A 27,226-nucleotide genomic window follows, 5' to 3' on the forward strand; every position below is an offset into this window, starting at 1 on the left:
ATATACATGTTTTTTTTTATTGTTTCTTTTTTTTTTACGATTTCCGTTTTTGTTAAAAACGAATTGAATTACTATTTCCTTCCTACTTTCCTCCTGGAGTAAATACATCCTATAGAGAAAACCACAAGTGCTTGAAAGACAGAGGGATCAAAAGGCTTGTCAAGTTGTTGTAGTTAACTTGTTTGGTTTGGGAGCAATAAAAAAAAACCTTCAGAGAAGGGACAGTTGGCATGAGTTTAGTTTACTAACACTCCCCAGGCTTTGTTTTACAGTTGTAATGAGTTAGGTGACAGGCCTTCATTGACACGGCAGAGGACACATCGGGTTGCATATAGAAATGAATGTGTAATGAATGTGAATATAGACATAAATGTGTAATATGTTGTTCAGCCCTTTTAATGGGAGGAATTTTGAAAAACTGTCCCTGTGACTAGCACCCCTCATGTAGAATGTGTATATGTGTGTGTGGGGAAAATGCACAGCCTACCCTCTTAGACCTTTTTGTCTATGCGTTAACAATTTCACAGTACTCTTAAAGTCTTATCTCTGCTCCTATTTCGTTTCATTATTTTTTTTTCATTACATAGACCCCTGCATGAGGGACAAATGAAACTGTGTTGTAAACAGAAATTATTCACTGTACATTTGTTTTAATATAAATGACAATGTACTACTAATATCATGGGTAAAATGTTATGTAGCCTTATTTCTCAAAATATAAATGGCTGAAATGTAGGCCTAGGCCTATAGTTTCTCCATGTGCCAATGTCATACTGTACTCATACTGTACAAACATATTGTTTTGCCATTTTGCATTTACACTGCGTGAATACACCCCCCCCCCCCCCCCCATAGTTTCCAAAATTTCTGTGGGAAACACTGCACACGATATACAAGGTGAACATATTGGATGCTGTGCAATTACAGGAAATGACCACAAGACAGCAGGTAGTCTTTTTCTTTAACATGGTATGTCAGAAAAACAAACTGGTTATTAATTAATATTTCATCCAATAATCAGATTTGCATCAACATAAAGCAGAGACTTCAATAAATCACACAGAAATATAAAAAGGGTCATATTTCAGATGTGAGATGCATTCATTTTTCTTGTTAAGAAACAAACAAGTGTGGAAGTTCAGAGTGCTGGTGCTTACATAATCCTTTTCACTGGTTTCCTAATGAAGTTTTTCATCAAATACTGCAGTAAAATAATTAAGTCTGGTCAGTTCACAAAAACTCATATTCTCAAAATATAAGCTACGCACCAAATAACTAAAATCCAGATTAGGCTATTCATCAACACAAAAAGACATACCTCTGATACACTTTATATAATGATATGTATTGTCATTTATGAAGAATTATGGAAGAATTGTGAAGAATTATTCACTCAATGGAAGCGGATACTTTATCTGCTTAAAGCAAGAGTAGTGCTGAGATGTGTCAGATTTATGGTGAAGTGACATCACATTTGTGTATTCAGTCACAGAGAACACATGAGTATAATGAGACCTTAAAGGTGGGTTCTATTAGAAAACCATACTTACATATTATGTCCACCGCTATTCAAAACCCATAAACCTGATTCATTAATTGAGTAAAAAATCATTTGGGTTTAGAATTTTATGGTTTTTAGTAAATTTACAAAATAAACGTTTCTGATTGGATGTGACGTCACATGATGAATTTCACGACACGATATCGGAGTGTAAATAAATAAATATAAATATTTTACTTAAATTAAGTTATTTGTAATGCTTCAAAACTGTGTTATATGTCGTTGCACTGGTGATGTGGTAGTTGCTGTGCCTACATGTTGGCAGACCACTAGGAGGCACCGTTACCTCATAGATTTCAGAGCTGTGAGGAGTGTTGTTTACAACTAATGATGCAGCCAGGTAGAGCTAGAAGCTATGCGAGCGAGATGAGTTGCACATGACACTGTCCTCCTGACTGATGTTCTTATAAAGTTTGAAAATGTACTTCCAAGTCCCGCGTTGTTTCTACATTACAACTTAGTTCTTACAGATTTCATCACTTTTCAAACACAGTATGCTGAGGTCATTTGAAAACATGGAGATTGTTCTCCTGGCCATTACAAAAACATACAGTAGCAGCTAGCTACTGGCTATTCCAGACTGTTTACTAAATGCAAACGCCATGTTGCCACGTGTCTTTGGAGGTCGAGCGTAATTACACTGTAACTATGTTAGATATTCACCCCAACAGCGAAAATGTCGGGAGGCAGATTTGGTATTAGAGCTATTTGTTTCACTCCATGTCTGTGGCCATCTGTGTCCTATATTTTATACAGAGGTGTTGTGCTTGGAAGTTTGCTTGGTCGTGGTGGAGGTGTGAGGAAAGCTAGCTCTGTACTTGCAGAACTCGTATTGTTATAAACTATTTCAATGAAAACACCTCTTAGCAAACTGTTCGATGTCTTGGATAATGAACACCATGCACTCTATAACACAAAGACATTGTGTATTTGAACTATAACATCACTATTGTATCCGCACTCAAATTTCACCAGTGTAGGGTAGACTGAGTACACTTGAGTACAGGGTACAGTTGAAACAAACCAAATATCTCTAGGTAACAACGTAACTCTGATGTAATTTTTGCTGTAGAAATGCGCATATCCTCTTTGATTATGGGAAATTTGAAACCAGCACAGAATGCAGATCCAAAGATATCGGGAAAATGCTGTTTTCGACAGGTCAGATTCACTTCACCAGGGTACTTCAAAAATGAATATCTAATGACCAGTAGTTATCCTCTTGATATAAGTTACATGATTGCAAGCCATGATATGTGCTCTAAAAGCAGACATATTTCCTTACATCATAACAGTTAAAACCATTTTAAAATCTTTACCAATGTGTGATCTGGCCAGAAGGGGACAGTTTAGACGCTAGCCTGTCGTGCTAATTTCACTATGTAAAACAAATGTAAAGATGCTAACGGGTACAGTTGAGTACAGTATTTTCCAATCGGTCATGCTATTAGCTCCCATGGCTATTACCTCCCATTGATTAGAATGGTGTCTCAACTGTACTCCGCTATGGCTCAACTGTACCCCACCGTTTTTTAGCTAGGGTACAGTTAGGGCAAAAGTGGACCTTTTTTGAGATGTAGGGTGCTGCTGATTTTTCATGGTCTGACATCCATTCCGGCTCGTGTTTGTTTTTGGGGGGCGGGACTAAGAGTGTTGAAGAACCGTTAAAACACTGTTTACCAACAGTGATTACGACTGAACAAAACAACTCCTGTGCATAGGAGATCTGTTTCCAAACACATAAACATTCATTTTAAGCAATATAAACTCCTGGTTTTCTAATAGATCCCACCTTTAACTCTGCTGCTCTACTCTTACTGAGGCCTTCACTGGTAGTATCCTCAGAGGAGAGAACCTACAGCCATTGAAGTATGGAAAAACTCTCTCAGTGAAAGTGTGTGTGAAGGTGTGTAGATGTGTGTTAGTATCAGGGTCAGAAAATGTCAGCTTTCCTCTGTCCCAGTCCAGCTGCACTCTGATCCTCTGGAGTTTCTGCTGCACTGTGAGATTAGTGGAGGGCTGTGGTGAGGCACGTGCTCTATATTTACCATCTTTATACCACACATACCACAGTCCACTATTGTAGATGCAATCACCCTTCCTCTGGAGAGACTCTGTCATAACACCCACAGTCCACAATGTGTTCTCACCAACCTCCACATCCCAGCAGTGTGTCCCGGAGTTAAAGCCCTCAGAGCCCAGGACACTCCCATACTTATCAAATCTCTCTGGATTATCAGGAAGCTGCTGTCTCTCATCACCACGTCTCACACTGGTCAGATCCTCAGACAGGATGAGTAGTGGGTGTGCAGTGTTGGGATCCAGAGTGACAGGAGCTGCAGAGAGGATGAACACACACATGAGCTGAACACTGAGTGGTGTGTGTGTGTGTGTGTGTGTGTGTGTGTGTGTGTGTGTGTGTGTGTGTGTGTGTGTGTGTGTGTGTGTGTGTGTGTGTGTGTGTGTGTGTGTGTGTGTGTGTGTGTGTGTGTGTGTGTGTTGAATGAATACTGAGTGGTGACTGTTAGGAATGAACACTGAGTGGTATGTGTTAGGGATGTGAGTGATGGTCATTATTAGTAGTGCAGTGTTGGGATCCAGAGTGACAGGAACTGCAGAGACAAAGACTCGTATCCATGGCAACAGTAAAGTAACAGTTTGCACTTCAGTTATTACTGAATATGACATGTCAGGAAGTAGCCGTGTGTGTGTGTGTGTGTGTGTGTGTGTGTGTGTGTGTGTGGGGGAGGGGGGGTGCGTGTGTGTGTGTGTGTGTGTGTGTGTGTGTGTGTGTGTGTGTGTGTGTGTGTGTGTGTGTGTGTGTGTGTGTGTGTGTGTGTGTGTGTGTGTGTGTGTGTGTGTGTGCAACTCACTGTATTGAACAATCTCCTGCATCTTCTCCCAGACTCTGAACTTCAGGTTGCCCAGGTGCTTTGCCACATTGATCAGAGCTCCTGAAAGCCTCTCTGGATCCTGCAGTGTGCACTGGGCTCTGGAATAGCATTCAGGAGTCAGTGCTGCTGTGGGTTTGGGTTCAGAACCACAAACAAGAGAGAGACAGAAGACACATCACTCACCTTTCCACTGTGCTCTTGTAGTTCTGTAGGAGAGAGCAAATTCATTTAGAATAATCTTCAACAGTACACACGTGTGCGCGCACACAGACACACACAGACACAAACACACACGCACACACTGGGGCAAAGGGGAAAAGGGGCATCCGTGTGTGTGTGTGTGTGTGTGTGTGTGTGTGTGTGTGTGTGTGTGTGTGTGTGTGTGTGTTTGTGTATGTGTGTTCGTGTGTCGTGTGTGTGTGTGTGTGTGTGTGTGTGTGTGTGTGTGTGTGTGTGTGTGTGTGTTTGTGTATGTGTGTTCGTGTGTCGTGTGTGTGTGTGTGTGTGTGTGTGTGTGTGTGTGTGTGTGTGTGTGTGTGTGTGTGTGTGTGTGTGTGTGTGTGTGTGTGTGTGTGTGTGTGTGTGTGTGTGTGTGTGTGTGTGTGAGGACAACTTCCTGGGTTTTAAAAGAAAGAGCAGTGGAAAACTGGATACCCAGGCACAGGGATTTGGTGTGTCATCAGATTGGCCTGACCTAAATGATTTGTGCTGGAGAACAGGCACTGAATTAAAATGGACCTCCAATCATCAACCAGTAGAGCTCACCGATGCAGTGGTGGAATACCCGTCAATCACAGTGCAAGTCAGGCTGCAACACAATAACATCAGCCATCTCCTGTTACCAACAACATCTAGACAAACCCTTTTGATCATCCAAAGGGACCGCAATATGGAGTACTGGTACAGCCTTAAACTTCAAGGAAAATTACCCAAACTCACCAGTGCAGACCACTCCACATCACATGCAATATTCAGTAATGCCACCATCAGTGATGAGATACTCATCTTCTGTGTGAAGGCACGCCTACAGGTTCTCCCCACAAAATACAATCTGTCCCTCTGGTTTCCATCTATCCACTCTCCTCTATGCATGCTACATGACCCTCCACAACAACTGGAGTCAGTAGCCAACATAATGAACAGCTGCCCCTCCTACAAAGGACTGTCTACCGCCAGACACAATAGACTGGTGGACCTCATCGCTGCCCAGATCCCCTGTGCTCCTCAGGAACAACTATACAAACATACCCCTGTCAAGCCCCACTGGTTTAATGCATCCACAAATCACTTCTCAGGAATTCCCAACACCCCAGACATCATTTGCATATCACAAGAGGAAAAAATAGTCAGACTCTTTGAAGTAGCCTGTGCCTTTGACCTGTTCATGGAGGAATCCTACTGTACAAAAAAACTGAAGTAGGCCTACCATCCTCTAACATCTGCCATTGAAAGCTGTGGCTATAAGTGTGTCCTCATTGTTCTTGTCTTTGGCAGTCTAGGCCATGTGCATAGGCTGGTGGTCAGTGGACTCAACATCAGTGGACTAAGTAAAAGACGGGCCAGACAGCTAGCTAAATACTGGTCAATATCTGCATTTATAGGAAGCATGTTCAACTGGAAGAAAAATGTTTCCTGTATCCTTAACGATGCATTCCCTTAACAGGATGTGTCTGTTGGTCAAAATAGTTGTTGGATTATTCATCAAATTGAAAGAAATATCCTTTTTAAATATCCTTTTTTAACCTATTTCCGTTTTGTCAAAGCAGTTTAGTTGTTAGTAATTAGAGAATGCTTATAGTATGTGCATTAGTTTATAAATAGAAATCAGTGTTCATAGTTGTGTGTATCATTATATTTGAAATAATCCAATGTGGTTTCAACTAATAAACTTGTGAGTAACCATTTGTGTTTGTGACAGGCCTGGTGGAACTTTTTGTCCATGTGGAGTTTGTTTGACCCGTTTGAGCTTCTAACCTTATTTTAAAACCATTTGCTGTCTGTTTAGGAGCAGGGTGTCCGGCAGCAGGTTTTAACCTAATCTAAATTTCAGGGATGGCCACAAACTGGTCACACTCCTCGTTGTCTCTGACCTGAACTATGGGTCAGGGTCTGGGAGTAGGCACCAGGAAATGTCAGTACCCCTGACTTATGGGTCTAGTCAATGAATATCAGCAGGCCTGTGTATCTGCTCTGTGTTCTCTGTTGGTTTCTCTCTTAAACAGGAAAACAATGCCCAATACCAGCCCACCCTAAGTAATGACAGGAGGACCAGGATGGACGAGAGGGAGATGGCTGGACCGGAAGACGGCGTGCACACACTTGTTGCTAGGCACATAAATACACATAGACACTTGTCTCAACATTACATCTCTGACAAGTCACGGACCCTCTTCCCCTAGTACAGCCCTGTCCCCCTCAGTCCCACCATTTCTTAATTTGCCAGGCCAGAGTTGACCCCTGATCTTTTAGGAGTCAGGATGTCTGTAAGTTTAGTTGATTATATGATCCATATGTTACAGGGAATAAGATTTGTCACTTCATTCCCCTCTCCCACTCTCCCCTCTCCCCTCTCATTGACCTCCCCTCAGACCTCCCCTCCCCTCTCTGTCCCTCTATCTGTTGTCTACCCATTAGTGTCTGGTCCATGAACAGCCACACACACTCCCACAGACACACACATGAAATGACAAGTAAACACATAGGCACACACACACACACACACACACACACACACACACACACACACACACACACACACACACACACACACACACACACACACACACACACACACACACACACACACACACACACACACACACACACACAGAATTCCTATATAAGATACACTTAGGGAAAGTCAGGTCAGTTTCCAAATCTTGGGCTGAGAGAATACTGTTATTGGTCAGGGATCAGTCAAGACTAGGAAACTCCAGAGCTCTGTTATGCTTCTACTACTCGTTGTCTAAACTTTGACAAATTACTACTTTTTGTACTTATACTTTTTCGGAATTAAATCATTGGATTTTTATTATACTTGAATACTGAGTTGTTTGCCTTTTTTTTACCTCGAATAAAGAACACGCAGGGAAGGGCAAAAAGGCCCGAAATTTCCAACAATATTTGGTTCCTATTGATTTTAACTTGTAATGTGGAATCAAATGAAGTACATAAAATGTGTGTGTGTGTGAGAGAGAGAGAGAGAGAGAGAGAGAGAGAGAGAGAGAGAGAGAGAGAGAGAGAGAGAGAGAGAGAGAGAGAGAGGGGAGAGAGAGAAAGAGTGAGGGTGGGTGTGTATGCGTGTGTGTGCGCGCATGTGTGTGTGTGTGTGTGTGTGTTACATTACAGTTCGCACCTGTAAAAATGTGAAATCATCAGCTTTCATCTCCTCCTCTATGGTTCTGATTGTGTCTGAAAGAGATGAGATCTCTCTGCTCATCTTCTCAATCTTCTCCTTCACCATCTGACTCTTCTGCTCCTCTTCCTCCCTCAGTGCAGCTATCCTGGCTGCCTCTTCATCTCGTAGAAACTGGTGAAGCTTCTCAAACTCCTGCTTGATCTGCTTTTCTGTGTGTTGGAGTTGAATCTGCAGATAGTGTGGATAAAAAGGCATTGACATTGTTATAAGAACAGAAGCCTACAACAGCAGCCTACTGGTTATTATTGTGACCAGACCTGATGACAAAGGTGGCTATGGGGGCAAAATGTGATAGTTGTTCCTGGACCAGCAATGGTGTAGTCTACTTTTTTTGTAGTGGGTATACTGTATATTTGAGCATTTATACTGTATATATTTGTGCTATTCTAAATAATGGATCAATTAACTCATTGGCTGCCAGCCATTTTCATAAAAGAGTACCTCGGAGTGCCAGCGATTTTTCAGCATTTTGGGTGTTTTTTGGAGGCTCACAGAAAATTGAGTTCTGTGTCTATGTCAACACCATACCTATCAAAACACAGATTAGACGCTCATCTGTCATCAGAAAAAAAACGGTGTCTCTCTACCCCTTTCCGTTCTTTCATAATCATCTGTTGAAATTAAGTGGAATTCGCCAAAATGCTGCTTTCTAGCCAAAAAGCTGAGAAAACGCCATTTGAAGTAGAACTATAACTGCAAACGTTTTTGCCCGTAATGGCATCGTCCTAACAACTCCAAACCTATCAGCTGCTATTACACAGTCTTCTGTCATCTGTAGCCTGAACAAAAAGATCATTTGTATGACCTTTTCAACCTAATATACTGAAATATAACGGGGGGACTCGAAAACAAGGGTGTTTTGGTTTAGTTGCTGGCGCGCAGCATGGATCATGACAGCAGTTGCCCCTAACTCCGGTAACTCCCTACCTCTCCCTCTCCCTCTCTCTCTCCCCTCGTTGGAGAACGAATCACAGCTGGTTTATTTCCTCCAGAAATAGTACCGTCGTGTTGTGTCTTGTGGGGATGGAGGCAGGTAGGCAGGCAGCACCGCTTAGCGTAGCTTACTGCAGCTTCTTTGGCAGAGCGGACAATTTGCAGATTGATGATTACTGTCATCATGGTTCTGCTATAGTGATCTTGTCATATATTGTTCAATGAATTTTCTTTTGATAAAGTACTGATCACACATCCAACATTTCACAAGCCGATTGGAGTGGTGAATGCTAGCTGGTCTGAGGCTAAGTGCAATGCTTTCTAATGTGAGCTGAATGCATCTGACCAGACACAAAGGCTACTCTGTTCCAAGAATCTGCAACCCCCCTGTCTTTTTTTGATGATACAGTAAGCTGATCATACTATACAGATCCATAAAAATAACTGTGGATTGAGTAAAAAATAGTTGACTTACCAAGGCTCCTTTATTTAGGCTTAGTTGTAAGTTGTTAGCGATTTCGTGCTAGCTAGCTAGCTAGCGTAGCAAACTTTATACCCAAGTTACCTCAGTTGGGACACATCACCACTAGTCCCGTGCATTCTCCTGTTAGATGATATTTTGTAAGCAACATCCTGATGTTGTGTAGGCTGATCACATTATCCAAAATGAAAGGTTGTCACACAGATCATCTCATGGTGTATTTTGGGCAAGTTAGCTACAATGCCTTCTAGCTAGATAGCAACAGGGGATTGTATTTTGGTCATGAGAGGAAGGTTTTTTTTTTGTCAGGCTCTGACACTAAAATCAGTAGCCTACCTGTGTTAAAATCAGAGGGCAAGAAAGTAGACTACTGTCACAGGTGCTTTACTTTCAAAAATGATTTTGCTATGCTACTTTTGAGATTATATTATAATAGTAAAAAAGGGGTGTTTTTGTCTTGACATTTCATCTTGCTCTGAGCTAAAGCCCTGCCTTGACTGTTCCTAAGGACACTTCTGCCACCTACAGGAACAGTTAGAAAATGCCTAGAGGCTTGAAATTCATACAGAAGATAGGTCAGACCGTCCTCGAGGCCTGGCTGTAAAAAAACGCAATTGTCGGCGAACGACGTCGAAGGTAGGGTAGGCCGGGAGCCAGCTACATCCCTCGGGATGTTTTTTTGCTATGTTTTTTTCACAATGATTTCCTGTTAGCCTATACCCTGGGCAATAACTAGTTGACAGGGACAACTCCCAACTCGGCCCCGTTTGGTCTCAGGGCCCAAAAAAACAACTTTTAAGGAAAATCTGCGGGCGAAATTATGTAGCTGCAAATATTAAGGTACTGCAACTCCAAAAATGGTCCTAGAACCCTGTAAATTTACATGGGTCATCCTGTCACATAGGGGAACCAACCTGAAAAATGTTTCAGGGCTTGGGGCATTTCCTCTGTCAAATATCATCTTCAACATATCCAAAAAGCTCAAAAAATGCTTTTCCGCCTGACAAATTGTCCTCATATTTGATAATTTTCAACTCTGTTATGATATGCATTGATCCCTCAAATGTATATAAAAAACTGCCTAACATCCTGAGCTTCAATTTAAGTCCAAGAGGACCTTTCTAGCTAGAGTACAGCAGCTGCTATGTCCAAAGTTATTCACTATGGCCTATCCGAAAATAGTCTACTGGCAATAGTCTGCTGGCATTCTACAGGCATTCAGACACTTTCAGGCATAACCATTTCATATGGGACTATGAACATCAATTTCACATGTGTTTGACCTTGAGTTGAAAATGGCTATGAATGAAAGTATGATGTGAATAGCATCAAAAGTAGCTAATGTTACCACCTATTGGTAGACTGTGAACAGGATGCCACACATGGTACTATTACACAAAAGGAATTAATCAAATGAGATGTTTTGAATTGTTTGTATGGTAAAAAAGTAGTGTAGAATGTGAATAAGAACTTTTAATCATCATTTAATAATCCTCATTATCATCATCATCGTCCTCTTCCTCATCTTCATTCACATTTGTATGGATTTCATCAGACATGTTATGTTCATCGGTGTCCTCCTCTGCCAAGACATCAATGAGAGTTTTTGGAATTACATCACCTTCAAACCATAGTGGTTCAAGCTTCCCAGTATATGTGTTTATGTGAAATCCATGGTCAAGTGGACTTGGGATCTCTGGGTAATGCTCATGGGCCCTCTTCCAGATACGCACTTGAAAGTAGATTATCATTTTTTAATCCCAGGGGGAAATGAAGGTACATATTTACATCAATACAAAAAGACATTACACACACAAGACATTACAGACATCGATATACATACAGTCCCAGGAAAAAGTTGGTACACCCTTTGAAATTCCTTACATTTCTGTCAAAATTGATCATAAAACATGGTCTGATCTTCCCGGAAATCTCAAGAAGGAACAATCAGAGTGTGCTTTAATTAATTCCACCCAAACATTTACATGTTATCATATTTGTATTGGTCATAAGGCCATAACATTCACAGGAGAGCAGGGCATAAGTAAGTACACCCTTGCATTAAGTAGGTTTTAACCCTCAGTTAGTTGCAATATCATCAACCAGACTTGTCCTGTAGTTGCAGAACAGATTAACAAAACAATCTGTTTGTATCTTGTCTCCCTCTTCTTTACAGAACTGCCTCTCGTCAGCAAGGTTTGTGGGATGTCTGGAGTGCATAGCTTTCTTGACTTCATGCCATATTATCTCAATTGTTTTTTTGTCAGGGCTTTGACTGGGCTATTTTAGAATGTGTATTTCATTATTATGAAGCCATTCTAAAGTGGATTTGCTTTCACAGCATGGGTTGTTCTCACATTTCAGCACCCATCCTCTTGAGTGCTTCAACTGTGTGACAGACTTCATGTTTTTTCTGTAAAATATCACAATAAACTTGAGTTCATTGTTCCACTAATAATAGCAAACTGTCAAGGGCCTGAGGCAGTAAGGTAGCCGCATATAATGATGCTCCCGCCACCATACTCAGAAGTGGAGATGTAACCAAGTAAGCTAAAAATGGTGTTAATTCTGCCAATCTACAATTAATGGGGTTTCTGTCCAAAAAATATTGCTGCACCTTTGAGGTTTGAGAAAAAGCATTATATGCTTCATAAAATTACTACAAAATATTCTGTAGACCAAAGTTCAAACCAAAATTGAATTGTGAACACACAATGTCATGTTTGGAGGAGAACTGGAGAACACCTTCACCAAAATCTCATCTCCACTTTTGAGTATGGTGGCGGGAACATCATTATATGCGGCTACCTTGCTGCCTCAGGCCCATGTCAGTTTGCTATTATCAGTGGAACAATGAATGCAGAGGTTTAAAGAGATATTTTACAAAAAAAAAAAGTGGGGATGTCTGTCACACAGTTGAAGCACACAAGTGGATGGGTGCTGAAATGTGACAACAACCCATACTTTAGAAGCAAATCGACTTTAGAATGGCTTCATAATAATGAAATACACATTCTAAAATAGCCCAGTCAAAGCCCTGACAAAAAAAATGGAGATTATATGGCATGAAGTCAAGAAAGCTATGCACCCCAGACATCCCACAAACCTTGCTGACGAGAGGCAGTTCTCTAAAGAAGAGGGAGCCCAGATACATCCAGACTGTTTTGTTAATCTGATCTGCAACTGCAGGAAACATCTGGTTGAGGTTATTGCGACTAATTTAGGGTTAAAATCTATTGAATGCAAGGGTGTACTTACTTATGTCTTGCTGTCCTGTGAGTGTTTGCATCTTATGGCCAATAAGAATATGATAACATGCAAATGTTTGGGTGGAATTAGTTAAAGCAGGCTGTTTGTTCCTTCTTGTGATGTCCGGGAAGATCAAACCATGTTTTACGACCAATTTTTGACAGAAATGTAAGGCATTTCAAAGGGTGTACAAACTTTTCCCTATGACTGTATGTTAACCATATAGCTCACTCTTACATACATTCAGTCCAAGGCATATCTCACTTCCTCACTCACTCTCTGTCTCTCCCTCTCTTCCATTCACACAGGCACAGGCAGATATCTCTCTCTCTCTCTCTCTCTCTCTCTCTCTCTCCCACACACACACACACACACACACACACACACACACACACACACACACACACACAGTCACAACTGTGGTTAGTGATAAGTATATCAGTGTAACAGTGATTTATCATATGCTCCTTAGCTAAGTGGCACAGAGCAGCAAAAAAAACAAAAAACAGATAGTGTCCAAAAAAGTGTACTGGTGATTTATCACATGTGCCTTAGCTGAGTGGCACAGAGCAGCCGAAGATCAACGTACAAAAAATCGTCCAGGAGTGTCATAAGTCACTGTGCATTGTCCAAGTAAGAGAGCCAGAGTCAAGTATCCATAGTATCCATTGAAAAGTGATGGGGGAATCGGGATCGCAAGTTTCACACCATGTCGCTCCACACACACACACACACACACACACACACACACACACACACACACACACACACACACACACACACACACACACACACACACACACACACACACACACACACACACGTTTGAACATACAGAATGTAATTGTCCTGTATGACTGCATTGGAAAATACCTCAGTGCAGTACAGTAAAAAATCCTAGTGCAGAGTGTAGATTCGTAGCGCAGAAAAGTTTTTCTTGATTGTTGGGGGGGGGGGGGTCCACACCCAGACGAAGGATAGGAGTCCAGGTAGAAGCACAGGAGGCATACAGATAGTGTGCAGGTGTGGGGGTTGGTTTATGTGGTCCAGTCACCTGGGAGGATTTCTGTTTGTCCTCCTGTGTGGTGTGGAATAGCTGGAGGGACAAAGGACCTCCGTACCCTGTCTGCGCTTCAGGAGATGGGGCGAAATCTGTAACTGAAGAGGCTTCTCTAGTTGTCAAAGACTGGGTACAGGGGGTACAGGGGGTGCAGGGGGTGATTGTCCATTATAGAGTTGAGTCTGCTTAGTGTCCTCTTCTCAGCTGTGATAGTGAGAGCCTCCAGTTCTGTGCCTTTAAAAGACTCAGCTTTTTTCACCAGCCAGTCAAGGCGTCCAGCATCTCTCCTCCTAATGCTACCACCCCATCATGTCACAGCATGGGAGCATACTGGCCATGGCAGACTGATAGAGCCTCCTCTGGCCTTTCTTGCACCGTGCTTGTGAGTTAGCAGACCAGTCCAGTTTATTCTCCAGGTGTACACCCAGGTACTTGCATGTGCAGACTGTCTCCACTGTCATTTATTTGGTTTTGGTGGTGTTCAGCTGCAGCTGGTTGATTCTGCACCATCTGACAAAGTTCTCCTCCAGGCCACGGTACCTCCCCTCCTGTCCATCTTTAATTCATCCAACAATGGTGGTGTCATCTCAGAACTTTTGCATATGGCAGCTCTCCGAGTTGTTGTTGAAGTCAGTGGTTTACAGGGTGAATAGCACCAGGGAAAGCACCGTTGAGGACCCTCTTGCACGGTGGGAATTGTTTGAGATTGTTCCTTGAGTCAATTGAGAGACCCTGACGAACCTGGCAGTTTGACCCAGAGATCTTCTTTGGCTTCATCAATGCTTTTCACTCAGTGACTAAATCCATACAGGCAGCAGCTGAACTGCTCAACACCATTGAGAAGCTGTTGGAACTGAGGATCAGTTTCACTACTTCTGCAAAGACTTAAATGAATGTTGATGTTTGTTTCAATATCTTCATTGGTTTCACCTTTCCTTTGCTTTTGAATGCTGACGTGCAGCCAGCAGGCATGCAGGATCAGAAGAGCGGCAATGTGTTCCTGGGAATAATCTTTAACTAGTAGGTTGATGTCAATTAATCTATCACCCATGTCAAAGATTATATTGACAGTTGAGGACTTGGCATAATACAGGAGAATGAAGAAAAAGTCAGAGTCTTTTGCTCTGAATCTAACGGTCCTGATGTGAGGCCTTAGGAGGACATTTTTCATCATACAGTATCTTAGGACCTCCAGTGATCCAGTTATAAATTAATGAATGCCTTCTTGTTTTCATCCAGGGTTCCCACACCTTTTTCATGAACAAATTCAAGCACTTTTCAAGTACCTCCAAGCACAATTTTTTCAGTTTTCCAGCACCTTTAAATAGGTAGCCTACTAGTGAGTTTGCCCATATCAGGATGATGGTCATGGGAAGCGCAACAACACACATGCTCACCACGCAACATCAATGATCACCCAGTATACTTTGCTGTGTACCCGCCATGGCAAGAAAAAAATATAGGTGTAACAAGAAGAGACACTCAGGGCTTTTTCTAGATTTGGTATGAGGGAATGCCAGCGGGTCACCACCATGGAAGGGGCATTGGCCCACATATTGGGAACCACTGTGGGACACTTGACAGACTGGGTTGGAGGGGGTGTGGGGGTCCTCCCCAAGAAGACAGTAATGAAGACAGTTTATGTAAGTGTCTGTGCTAAATATTGTTTCATCTGATGCAGGGATGATGAGGAGTTTCCATCCTGAATTAGAGCACATTGGCCTTGAGATGGAGTATGGTGTCAGAGTTAGGGGGTAGGGCCCATGAGCATTACCCAGGTATCCCAAGTCCACTTGACCATGGGTTTCACATAAACACAGATACTGGGAAGCTTGAACCACTATGGTTTGAGGGTGATGTAATCCCAAAAGCTCTTATTGATGTATTAGGAGGACACTGATGAAATCCATACAAATGCGGATGAAGATGAGGAAGAGGAGGATGATGATAATGATAATTATTAAATGATGATTAAAAGTTCTTATTCACATTTTACACTACTGTTGTACAATACGAACCATTCTTTAAATAATTGTCTCACTTGATGCATTCGTTTTGTGTAATAGTACCATGTGTTGCATACTGTTCACAGTCATAGCAATTTTCAACTCAAGGTCAAACATATGTGAAATTGATGTTCATAGTCCCATATGAAATGGTTATGCCTGAAAGTGTCTGAATGCCTGTAGAATGCCAGCAGACTATTGCCAGTAGACTATTTTCGGATAGGCCATAGTGAATAACTTTGGACATAGCAGCTGTTGTACTCTAGCTAGAAAGGTCCTCTTGGACTTAAATTGAAGCTCAGGAAGTTAGGCAGTTTTTTATTTACATTTGAGGGACCAATGCATATCATAACAGAGTTGAAAATGATCAAATATGAGGACAATTTGTCAGGCGGAAAAGCATTTTTTAAGCTTTTTGGATATGTTGAAGATGATATTTGACAGAGGAAAAGCCCCAAGCCCTGAAACATTTTTCAGGTTGGTTCCCCTATGTGACAGGATGACCCATGTAAATTTACAGGGTTCTAGGACCATTTTTGGAGTTGCATTACCTTAATATTTGCAGCTACATAATTTCGCTTGCAGATTTTCCTTAAAATTTGTTTTTTTGGGCCCTGAGACCAAACGGGGCCGAGTTGGGAGTTGTCCCTATCAACTCGTTATGGCCCAGGGTATAGGCTAACAGGAAATCATAGTGAAAAAAACATAGCAAAAAACATCCTGAGGGGTGTAGCTGGCTCCCGGCCTAGGGGGCGTCACTATTTGAAATGACGTCATTCGACGGCCAAGGCAGCCAATGAGTTAATATTAAGTGGGTATACTGAAATCCCTGAAATTTTGAAGTGGGTGTACTGCGTATACCTGCGTTCTACGTAGACTAAACCACTGTGGACCAGGGAGGGTTGGCCATTGAGAATTTGGTCCCATTGTAGTGTACATATTGACATTTTCAGATGATCTTTTTCCAAGACATTACTGTCAGCAGGCCTGAGTTGTTGTTTTCATTTTACACTAGATCTTACTAGGGGTATAAGTCAGCGCCGTCTTGGCAATTCCATTACATATAAATTTCTTAGGCTAATGATTGGATTATTTTTGATGAAAATGTTCACGATTCAATTCAATTAGATGCAATTCCAATCAATGGTTTTACCTTACAGGCTTGGCTTATGTGCGAAAAATTAACAAACGCTGACATATCTGCAAGCATTTTATTTGAGGAACACTGTTATTACAGTCAGTGTGAGTACAATACAATGCCTCACACAATGTGTGCAATAACAACAAATCCATTAATCAATTACAAGGATCGATACAAATGGATTATTATTTACACCAGCGGTCCCCAACCACCGGGTCGCGGACCGGTGCCGGTCCGTGGACTATTTGATACCGGGCCGCACGACATAGGTTTTTTTTTTTTTTTTTTTAAAGGCCTACAAAAATACAGAAGACAGCCTTATGAACTGCAGTGCAGAACTTATGCCCAATATAACTTTTAGTATCGCCATATATTTGCATATAATAGCCTAGGCGTAGCACAAGTAGGCTATTTTAATTTTCAATAACAAGCAAACTTTTCTTTGTGCCGTCCAATCACTAGTTCTAGTTGAATGTCAAATGCGCCAGACGCATGCTGCAAGGCCGCGCCCACTTTACATTTCAATGCTGCAAGTGCAAAGTGGATGGTGGCCGTCGGCGTTTTGGAGGGTTGGCTGTCTTCTCCAGCTCTTTCTTTTTAAGGCTTTTGAACGTTGCGAAGCAAACTTTTGGGAGATCCACTTCTATCATTTGTTGCTGTTTCAGTTTCGTGACAACAACGCTGTGTTACGAACGTAGGCGTTTCGAGACATGTCTTATGGTTGCAACTAATAACGACCAACACTTGTTTCAGGAGCTCCTGAAAGTCAGCGTTAGCAGAAAATCAGGCGATGACATGCAACCTTTTGCCTTTTTAAAAATATTGCACATAATACCACAGGCACTCGGACCGCGGTAGACTCAAACGCTGGTTATGCAGCAGTCCACACAAAAACGCGACGCGAGGGCACGAGCTGCTAGTGGCAAACTTCAGCGGTATCAAACTCCAGCTTCCAACTATTCCCCATGTTGTTCGAAAAAAACAATGACGACTGCTTGATGGTTGGAACAGTTGACCTTGAATTAAGAAACCACTTAACCAGGAGACCTATAACCCAGTCATAAATAGCCCTGAATTTCACTGCGCACAAATGTCCTCAATGAAAATGAACATGGCCAGAGCAGAGAACGCATATTCTCGCATGGTGAAAAATAGTAGTAGTATGTAGTAGCCTAATTTTGGGTGATCTTCCTTGCACCACTAGCCCTATGGCCAAGAATGGCAACACAAATTAGTGGGTTAATTGTCAGTTTACTAGTCAAATACTAAATGTTATGTTTAAATGTAGGCTGTACATTTTGAATGGAGTGAAGTAAAAGGATTAGGCCTTATTTTTAGACCCTATTGATACTATTGATACTATTATTATTAGGCCTATTAATAATACCAATGATAACAAATAGTACAATTATTATTAATAATAAAATAATAGTAATAATAATGTGATAATACTAATATTTATCATTGTTATCATTAATATTATTATCATTATTAGTATTATTATTATTATTATTATAACGCGTGACTACCGGTCCGCGAAAAAAAAATGGGACTCAAACCGGTCCCTGGAGCTAAAAAGGTTGGGGAACCCTGTTTTACACCCCTAAACAATGTGAACATTTTGTTCATCACCTTAATATATGATGCTGTTTTCTTTGCCTCCTCAAATGTCTTCAGGCTCTCTTTCAAAGAGCTGAGCTTCATATCCAGCGCCTCCTGCATACACAGAGGAAGAGAGGAAGAAGGGAGGGAGAGAGAGAGAGAGAGAAAGAGAGAGAGAGAGAGAGAGAGAGAGAGAGAGAGAGAGAGAGAGAGAGAGAGAGAGAGATCAATGTGTAAAGCTATCTGCACTGTAAAGAACACATACAGTAATTCTCATAATGCACATTGCACAGGTCAAACATGCAGTATAGCACACAAACAGTGAAAGACACATTAACTTGCACAGTTCTGTGCGGCAGTCACATTCAAGAAGCTACAACTTGGGCCAGGCTTGGACGGGTAATCTGTGATTTGTAATCTGAAATGATTGATTTAGATGCAGTCAGATACAGTATCTACTTATGTGTGTATGTAAAATACTCACCAGTCACTTCACTAGGCACCTTGAAGTCAAAGTCAAAGTCAAAGTAAACTTTAATGTCCCAAAAAGGGAAATTCAAGTGGTCAGGGTGCTATACAAAGACAGGACTTAACAACAGAATAAAAACATAAAATGACAGATAAATAAATACAACCCCCTCCCCCATGTCTCTCTGTCAGTAATGAAGACAGTTTATGTAAGTGTCTGTGCTAAATATTGTTTCATCTGATGCAGGGATGATGAGGAGTTTCCATCCTGAATTAGAGCACATTGGCCTTGAGATGGAGTATGGTGTCAGAGTTAGGGGGTAGGGCCCATGAGCATTACCCAGGTATCCCAAGTCCACTTGACCATGGGTTTCACATAAACACAGATACTGGGAAGCTTGAACCACTATGGTTTGAGGGTGATGTAATCCCAAAAGCTCTTATTGATGTATTAGGAGGACACTGATGAAATCCATACAAATGCGGATGAAGATGAGGAAGAGGAGGATGATGATAATGATAATTATTAAATGATGATTAAAAGTTCTTATTCACATTTTACACTACTGTTGTACAATACGAACCATTCTTTAAATAATTGTCTCACTTGATGCATTCGTTTTGTGTAATAGTACCATGTGTTGCATACTGTTCACAGTCATAGCAATTTTCAACTCAAGGTCAAACATATGTGAAATTGATGTTCATAGTCCCATATGAAATGGTTATGCCTGAAAGTGTCTGAATGCCTGTAGAATGCCAGCAGACTATTGCCAGTAGACTATTTTCGGATAGGCCATAGTGAATAACTTTGGACATAGCAGCTGTTGTACTCTAGCTAGAAAGGTCCTCTTGGACTTAAATTGAAGCTCAGGAAGTTAGGCAGTTTTTTATTTACATTTGAGGGACCAATGCATATCATAACAGAGTTGAAAATGATCAAATATGAGGACAATTTGTCAGGCGGAAAAGCATTTTTTAAGCTTTTTGGATATGTTGAAGATGATATTTGACAGAGGAAAAGCCCCAAGCCCTGAAACATTTTTCAGGTTGGTTCCCCTATGTGACAGGATGACCCATGTAAATTTACAGGGTTCTAGGACCATTTTTGGAGTTGCATTACCTTAATATTTGCAGCTACATAATTTCGCTTGCAGATTTTCCTTAAAAGTTGTTTTTTTGGGCCCTGAGACCAAACGGGGCCGAGTTGGGAGTTGTCCCTATCAACTCGTTATGGCCCAGGGTATAGGCTAACAGGAAATCATAGTGAAAAAAACATAGCAAAAAACATCCTGAGGGGTGTAGCTGGCTCCCGGCCTAGGGGGCGTCACTATTTGAAATGACGTCATTCGACGGCCAAGGCAGCCAATGAGTTAATATTAAGTGGGTATACTGAAATCCCTGAAATTTTGAAGTGGGTGTACTGCGTATACCTGCGTTCTACGTAGACTAAACCACTGTGGACCAGGGAGGGTTGGCCATTGAGAATTTGGTCCCATTGTAGTGTACATATTGACATTTTCAGATGATCTTGTTCCAAGACATGACTGTCAGCAGGCCTGAGTTGTTGTTTTCATTTTACACTAGATCTTACTAGGGGTATAAGTCAGCGCCGTCTTGGCAATTCTATTACATATAAATTTCTTAGGCTAATGATTGGATTATTTTTGATGAAAATGTTCACGATTCAATTCAATTAGATGCAATTCCAATCAATGGTTTTACCTTACAGGCTTGGCTTATGTGCGAAAAATTAACAAACGCTGACATATCTGCAAGCATTTTATTTGAGGAACACTGTTATTACAGTCAGTGTGAGTACAATACAATGCCTCACACAATGTGTGCAATAACAACAAATCCATTAATCAATTACAAGGCTGTTCTTATTTTCCTCTGCAGCAGTCTCCCGTTACTGCGTTGGCTAAACTGAAATTTGCTGTGTAAAGGATGGGTAGTGTCTCCCAGGATACTTTCAGCCTTGTATAGTATGATGTCTTGAAAAAGCTGTGCAGCTGATGTTTGATGGCATCCAATTATTCTACTGGCTGTTTTAACAATGCGTTGCAGTTTATCCTGATCTTGTTTACGCATACTACCATAGACACAGACCAGACCAAAGGACAGGACACTCTGAAGTACAGACTTATAAAATAACTCTAAAATGTGAGAATCAACATTAAAACTGCGCAATTTCCTTAAGAAAAACATTCTTTGTTGAAGTTTCTTCACCTTAGAAGCAGCACATTTATCAAATTTAAACTGATCATCAATTTCAACCCCTAAATACTTGTAGGTGTTTACTCTCTCAATTGATGTGTTATCGACAACAGTGTATGGTACTGCTTGTGCACTACGTCTAAAATCAATCACCATTTCTTTTGTTTTGCTTGCGTTAACATTAAGAAAGTTGTCACTGCACCATTTAATGAAACTCTCCACCTCCTCTTCAAAGCTGGTCATTGACAGCTCCCCTGCTTTCAAGAACCCCACCAGGGCGGTGTCGTCTGCATACTTAAAATAGGAGTGTGTAGTCGCAAGAGCGCGACACTCGTTGGTATAGAGTGTGTAGAGTATGGGGGACAACACACATCCTTGGGGAGCCCCCGTGTTAATGACCTTGGAGGATGAGATAGCCTGATTAAATCTAACCTGCTGAGTACGATTTAACAGGAAGTTGTTAATCCATGTAATGAGCCTTGGATTAACACCTAATTTGACCAATTTGTCTACCAGCAGGTGGGGTTGGATGGTGTTGAATGCACTGCTGAAGTCAATAAAAACAATTTTTACAAAGCTGTGGGGCTCCTCTAGATGTTCGAGTATGCTGTTTGTCATGGTCAGCAGTGCATCCTCCACGCCCCGCCTTGGCTGGTATGCAAACTGGAGGGGGTCCAAATATGGTGCTACCTCACTAAGTAGGTGTTTCAAAATGATTTTCTCAAAGCATTTCATAGGCACTGAGGTTAATGCAACAGGTCGCAGATCATTCATCTCTTTGGGCCTGCTTTTCTTTGGTACCGGCACAATCAGAGACTGTTTCCACTGAGCCGGGATTAATCCTGTTTCTACTGACTGCTGAAACAGCATTTGAAAAGGGAAAGCAAGTGCGTCAGCACATGTGCGCAGCACCTTACAACTAATACCATCTGGACCTTGAGATTTATTAATATTTACACGTAGAAACTGTTCTCTGACATCCTCAATGCTAATTTGTATGTCACTGACTTGCATAGCTCTGACTGCATCCATTGCCAGTTCCTGCTGAGTGGTATAGTCAGTACTGTCAAATCTACAATAAAAAGTGTTCAGTTCATCTGAAAAGGCATTATCATCCACAACAGTCAAATTCTGCATTTTAGGTTTATATCCAGTCATGACTTGTAATCCTTGCCAGGCCCTTTTAGCATCACTGCTGAATAGTGACTGAATCTTGTTTTTATAAGCAGTCTTGCAGTCCAGTATTTTCCTTTTAATATTTTTCTGTATAGATCTGATGTCCTCCTTTGTGCCTCCAGATTTAAACAGTCTCTTTTTACAGTTTAGCAGCTCTTTAAGTTCAGGAGTGATCCATGGTTTATTATTTGGGAAAAGCTTCACGGTCTTTTTTGGAACGATAGTGTCCTCGCAAAAATTAATATATCCTGAGACTGTGAGCGCAGCATCATTGATATTTGACGACGAATTTATCAAAAGTTCCCAATCAGTGCAGTCTAGGCAGTCTTTTAAAACGTTAGACGCATCAGTGGTCCAACATTTCACCTCTTTTTTCTTAATTTTCTCTCTGCGCAGTAGAGGTTGGTACGTTGGGGTTAAGCGGATCATGTTATGGTCCGACTTCCCGAGACCTGGCAGGGCCGTCGCGTAGTAGGCTTTCTCCAGGTTACCATAACAGAGGTCTACTGATACTGATACTGTGTTGGACCACCCTGCGATGGTGCTCCATTAGTACTAAGGGGCCCAAAATGTGCCAACAAAATATCCCAATATTCTATATTTGAAGTTCTTATTTGAAAATCATCAGGAGAATCCTGCACATGTGCAAGAGGTTTAACATATTGCTACAGAAGAGTGGGGGGCAAATACTGTGCCAACAGAGAAGTGCAATAAGCTGATTGATGAATGCAAAAAACGTCTGGGGGCTGTCATTGCTGTCCAAGGGTGTACAACCAAATAGGCTACTAAGGACAATGTAGTAAGAATATTACTTCCCTTGCCCTTATTCTTAGTTTCCCTTTGACAAAATCTATTTTGAAAAACAACAAATATAAATATCTTAAGACCTCAAATAAAAAATATCCTGGGGGTATACGTTCTGTGCATTTATTTCTGGAAATATTAAAACATTTTGTAAATAAAATCAAGGGTTGCCAATATTGCAGGACAGGACAGTATATCCATAGCTGAAGTTCCATTGAGCAAGGCACCTAACCCCACACTGCTCCAGGGACTTACCCACTAGCTTGTGGATGCTTTGGATAAAAGTGTCAGGTAAGTGTAATATAATGTAATTAGTTTTGACCATGCATAGCTCACAAACTGTATTACACTTACACACATGTAGCCTATATATATAAGTGTTAAAACCATGTTAAACTCCTTTGCGCAGAGCATATGTTATAACCTTATTGCCACTAAAATGGTAATGGACAAGTCTTAATCTGTTACATAGCCTTTACAGATGGGGTCGTCAGTGGCCCTATTCAATATTTGCTGAAAATCAACAACATTGCTATGACAGTTAGAGATTTTGGTGCCAGTAAGATTATAACTCTCTGCGCTAAGGAGGGGTTAAGCCTCTTGGTGATGTCATAACAGCATTGTTATGATGTAATTGAGTCTTTTCCACAGTAAGTGAACCTGTCCTCCCATCTGCCCATCTGCACCAAGAGGCTATGCCATAAGTCTGCAAACTGCATTATACAGTAAATGATTATTACCATCCACTAGTGTCATATATTTACCCTCTCATTAGCAAAATCTGTAAATGATTGGCAAACTAATTAGTACATCACACACACACACACACACACCTGCTAAAATATGAGGGGAGTTGTGGGGGTTCTTCCACACCACCACTTGCCTGTGCATTAAAGCTGGGGTTTCTGCTTGTTATTTTGGTTGCATTGCTTAACCCTAGACCAGGGTTTCCCAACATGTTTGGCCATGGGACCCCATTTTGACAATGAGCTAACTTGGAAGCTATTGAACCAATAGATATTTATGATAGTAAGACTGCTATGCAGTGTTTCAATCACAATATGAATTACTTTATATTATATTAATTAGTCATATTTATTGGTATTCTTTTTTTTAAAACCCTGCCCTAGACCAACGTTATACAAACAATGGCATACACGAGCACACACAAACAGACACACAAACACAGAGTCACACTCTCTCACTTACCCTGTACTTGGGCGCTGCTATATTTATGCTGCTGGCTGCGTGAGAGGCGTGTCTCTTTGAGGCACGGCACACAGAGCAAAGGAGCTGTTTGTCGTCGCAGCAGAAGAGACTGAGCTGCTCATCATGCAGCCTGCAGGTGGCGCCAACTCCCCCTGAATGCACCTGGCTCTGCCCCTGCAGGTACACCTGTCGTAGATATATGGATGCTATTTTTTGTATTACATTACGTCACACTTCCTTACATTGTTATGCAAAGCGTCTTGCAAAAGTGGACAAAATGATCAACATACAATGTGAGGGGAAAGTATATTACAAGGGCAGTGTGCAGTAAGTGAGCAGGCCTAGCTTATTGCAAAAGCAGTAGGTATTTTATAGGAACAAAACTGCAGATTTTTGCCTTTCAGAAAAATTATATCCCAGCAGGAACCCCTAACCCCCCATCCCTAACCCCCCAATAATTACCCCTCATACCTGGCATAGGTTATGCAGGATGGTGTTCTTGGGGTAGATGTCCTTGGAACATCGTCTCTTGCAGCGTGGGCACTCTTTCTTCCCGGGTCCTTGGTCCTCCCAGTATTTCTCCAGACAGGTGCTGCAGAAGCTATGGCTGCAGGTGAGAAGCATAGGGTCCCAAAAGATCTTGCAGCACAGCATGCAAGAGAAATGTTCATCCGAGAACTTGCTGGATGACGCCATGCTTACTTCTCTGTAACCAATGAATCCAAGCCAAAGAACTACTTAACTATTAGGCCTACTACTTCTGCTAAACTATGACTTAACTACAAAACGAAACTACTACTACTACTACTACTACTACTACTACTACTACACTATTTAAAGTACCTTACAAATATAGTACGCGTTTCACACTTCATACATAAAAGAAAACAGCTGAATGGCTCATCATTGTTGGGTATGTGAGGACAGAACAGACACTGTAATCTGCAAAAACTACTCAATCATTTCCTTGTATGTTTGGGATGGGTCAGAGGGAGGGGCTTACCAAATGACAGCTTATGATTGGTCAGTAGTAAGCAGTGTGAGGATGCCATATGAGTCAAACAAGTTGCCTGTGTTAACTTCAATAACGACACTGAAATAGTGAGCATGTTTTAGTGGGCAGGGTTGTTCTGATCAGACATCACTTTACCTGTGTGGCTGTGCTAGCCAGACAGGTGTGCTTCCTGCTTGAACAGACAGCGAAGAACACAAAGGGGATTTAAGTGTGAAGACATCTTTCTTTCAATTTCACACGGTTTTTGTTTATGCTTGGCACCTTTCAATTGAGAGTGCTGTGTAATCCGGTTAAACACTAATGAACAGACAGCGTAAAATTGCCCCCCAAAAATGTTTTCTGCATATGTAACCTGTAACCTGTAACAGGGCAGAAGGTACTTGGGAACTCAGCGTCATTGCACCACATCACTGGAGCTCTTTGATAGATACCTTAACAAGAGCTAATGCCAATCAAACAAGAATTAAGAAATTCTGTGTAACCGGTCCATCCTGTATTTAGTGGAGCAATTACCTCAAATAATCTTTCACTTGGTGATACAAGCATCAAATTTGGTTCAGAGGTGCTCCAGACCCTACCCTTTTAGAAAAGGTCGCTATCCAGGTGAAAAAACAAAATGGCGGCCATTTTCCAAGATGGCCGCCAATTGAACTGCTTTTAAATGGCTTTTATGTATATGTTGATTGACTGATCATATTTTGAATATTTATGTATGGAAATATATTATGTTGAGCATGGCAAATTCAATTATACACTAAAAAAAACCTAAAATATTGGAAATTATAGTATTTTCATAATTACATGTAAATAAACTAACACTCACTGAATGATTCTAAATATTACAAAAACAGTATGCCTATAATGATTACATGTTTGTTGTTTGGGTTTGTTGTTTTGGTAGGAAAACTCTCTGATGCACATGTTGGATTAGCTCTTTTTAGTCCTCACATTTGCAGGAACATAACTGTGTACAGTTGAGGCTAAAGCAATAGCATTTGCATCTTCCTCGGCAGTCAGTCTTGCATCCACATTTTGTCAGTTGCTGGCAACTCTCCGCAATTGCAGGAAGCTTTGACCAGAGAACTTTCCAGGTCTCACCATCTTTTTGCCACCCCCATTTGGCAGGGCTTTCAATTTGCATTTTGCAAGGGTTATACAATACCCTTACAGAGATATAAAGTGCAAGACTGGGCAACAGCAGGCATACATAGAACATGTATTAAGAAGAGGTATTGTTGTACATATTCAGTTATGTACTATTGTGACAATTCTGACATGGTGATAGTAGCATTGTGAAATAATAATAAATATAAAGTAAGCAATTGTAATGTGCAATATTTACAACTAGTTGGTATCCAGTACAGTCATTAAGTAACAGGCATGAAGCAGCAGCAATATGTGTGTGCGTGTTTGTGTGTGCTTTTGAGTTAGTTCAGTGTGTGTGTGTGTGTATGTGTGTGTGTGTGTGTGTGTGTGTGTGTGTGTGTGTGTGTGTGTGTGTGTGTGTGTGTGTGTGTGTGTGTGTGTGTGTGTGTGTGTGTGTGTGTGTGTGTGTGTGTGTGTTTTGAGTTAGTGCAAGTAGAATGTGCAATCACAATTCAGTGTTGAGGGGGGGCTATCAGTGATAGGAGGGCAGGTTAAGAGGTGCATGAAGGTCTTTGCCAGCCTGGTGGTACGGGAGTGGAGGCACCTGTACCTCTTTCCAGAGGGCAGGAGACTGAACAGTTTGTGTGCAGGGTGACCTATGTCCTTGGTGATCATCAGTGCTTTTCGGGTGAGGCGAGTGGTGTAAATGTTCTGCAGGGAGGGGAGTGGCGCTCCAATGATCTTCTACGCTGTGTTCACAATGTGCTGGAGTGTCTTCCTGTTTTGCTCTGTGCAACCTCCTCCCCACACTGTGATGCAGCTGGTCAGGATGCTCTTGATGGCTCCTCTGTTGAATGCTGTCATGATGGAGGGTGTAACACTTGCCTTCTTCAGTTTGCGCAG

The 27,226-nt window shown here is 41.5% G+C and overlaps 1 protein-coding gene across 1 annotated transcript; it reads right to left on the minus strand.

Moving 5' to 3' along the window:
* Positions 1-3,355: 3,355 nt before the first annotated feature.
* On the minus strand, positions 3,356-24,918 carry LOC134460515 (zinc-binding protein A33-like). The gene is made up of 7 exons (XM_063212898.1): positions 24,694-24,918; positions 24,223-24,408; positions 18,376-18,459; positions 7,811-8,041; positions 4,639-4,661; positions 4,435-4,553; positions 3,356-3,897 (listed from the first exon to the last, which is right to left on the minus strand). Exons 1-7 carry the CDS (start codon positions 24,916-24,918, stop codon positions 3,356-3,358), a joined length of 1,410 nt encoding a protein of 469 aa, XP_063068968.1.
* Positions 24,919-27,226: the final 2,308 nt, after the last annotated feature.

The sequence above is a fragment of the Engraulis encrasicolus genome, chromosome 13 (assembly GCF_034702125.1).
Source record: "Engraulis encrasicolus isolate BLACKSEA-1 chromosome 13, IST_EnEncr_1.0, whole genome shotgun sequence".
NCBI lineage: Eukaryota > Metazoa > Chordata > Actinopteri > Clupeiformes > Engraulidae > Engraulis > Engraulis encrasicolus.

Bases quoted from the DNA above. Each gene is read 5' to 3' on its own strand.
- LOC134460515 (XM_063212898.1), bottom strand. From the start codon at position 24,918: ATGGCGTCATCCAGCAAGTTCTCGGATGAACATTTCTCTTGCATGCTG. The intron at 24,409-24,693 runs GTATGAGGGGTA...TATCTACGACAG, and splicing joins TCCTGCATAACCTATGCCAG to GTGTACCTGCAGGGGCAGAG. The intron at 18,460-24,222 runs GTAAGTGAGAGA...CTGTGTATGCAG, and splicing joins TAGCAGCGCCCAAGTACAGG to GAGGCGCTGGATATGAAGCT.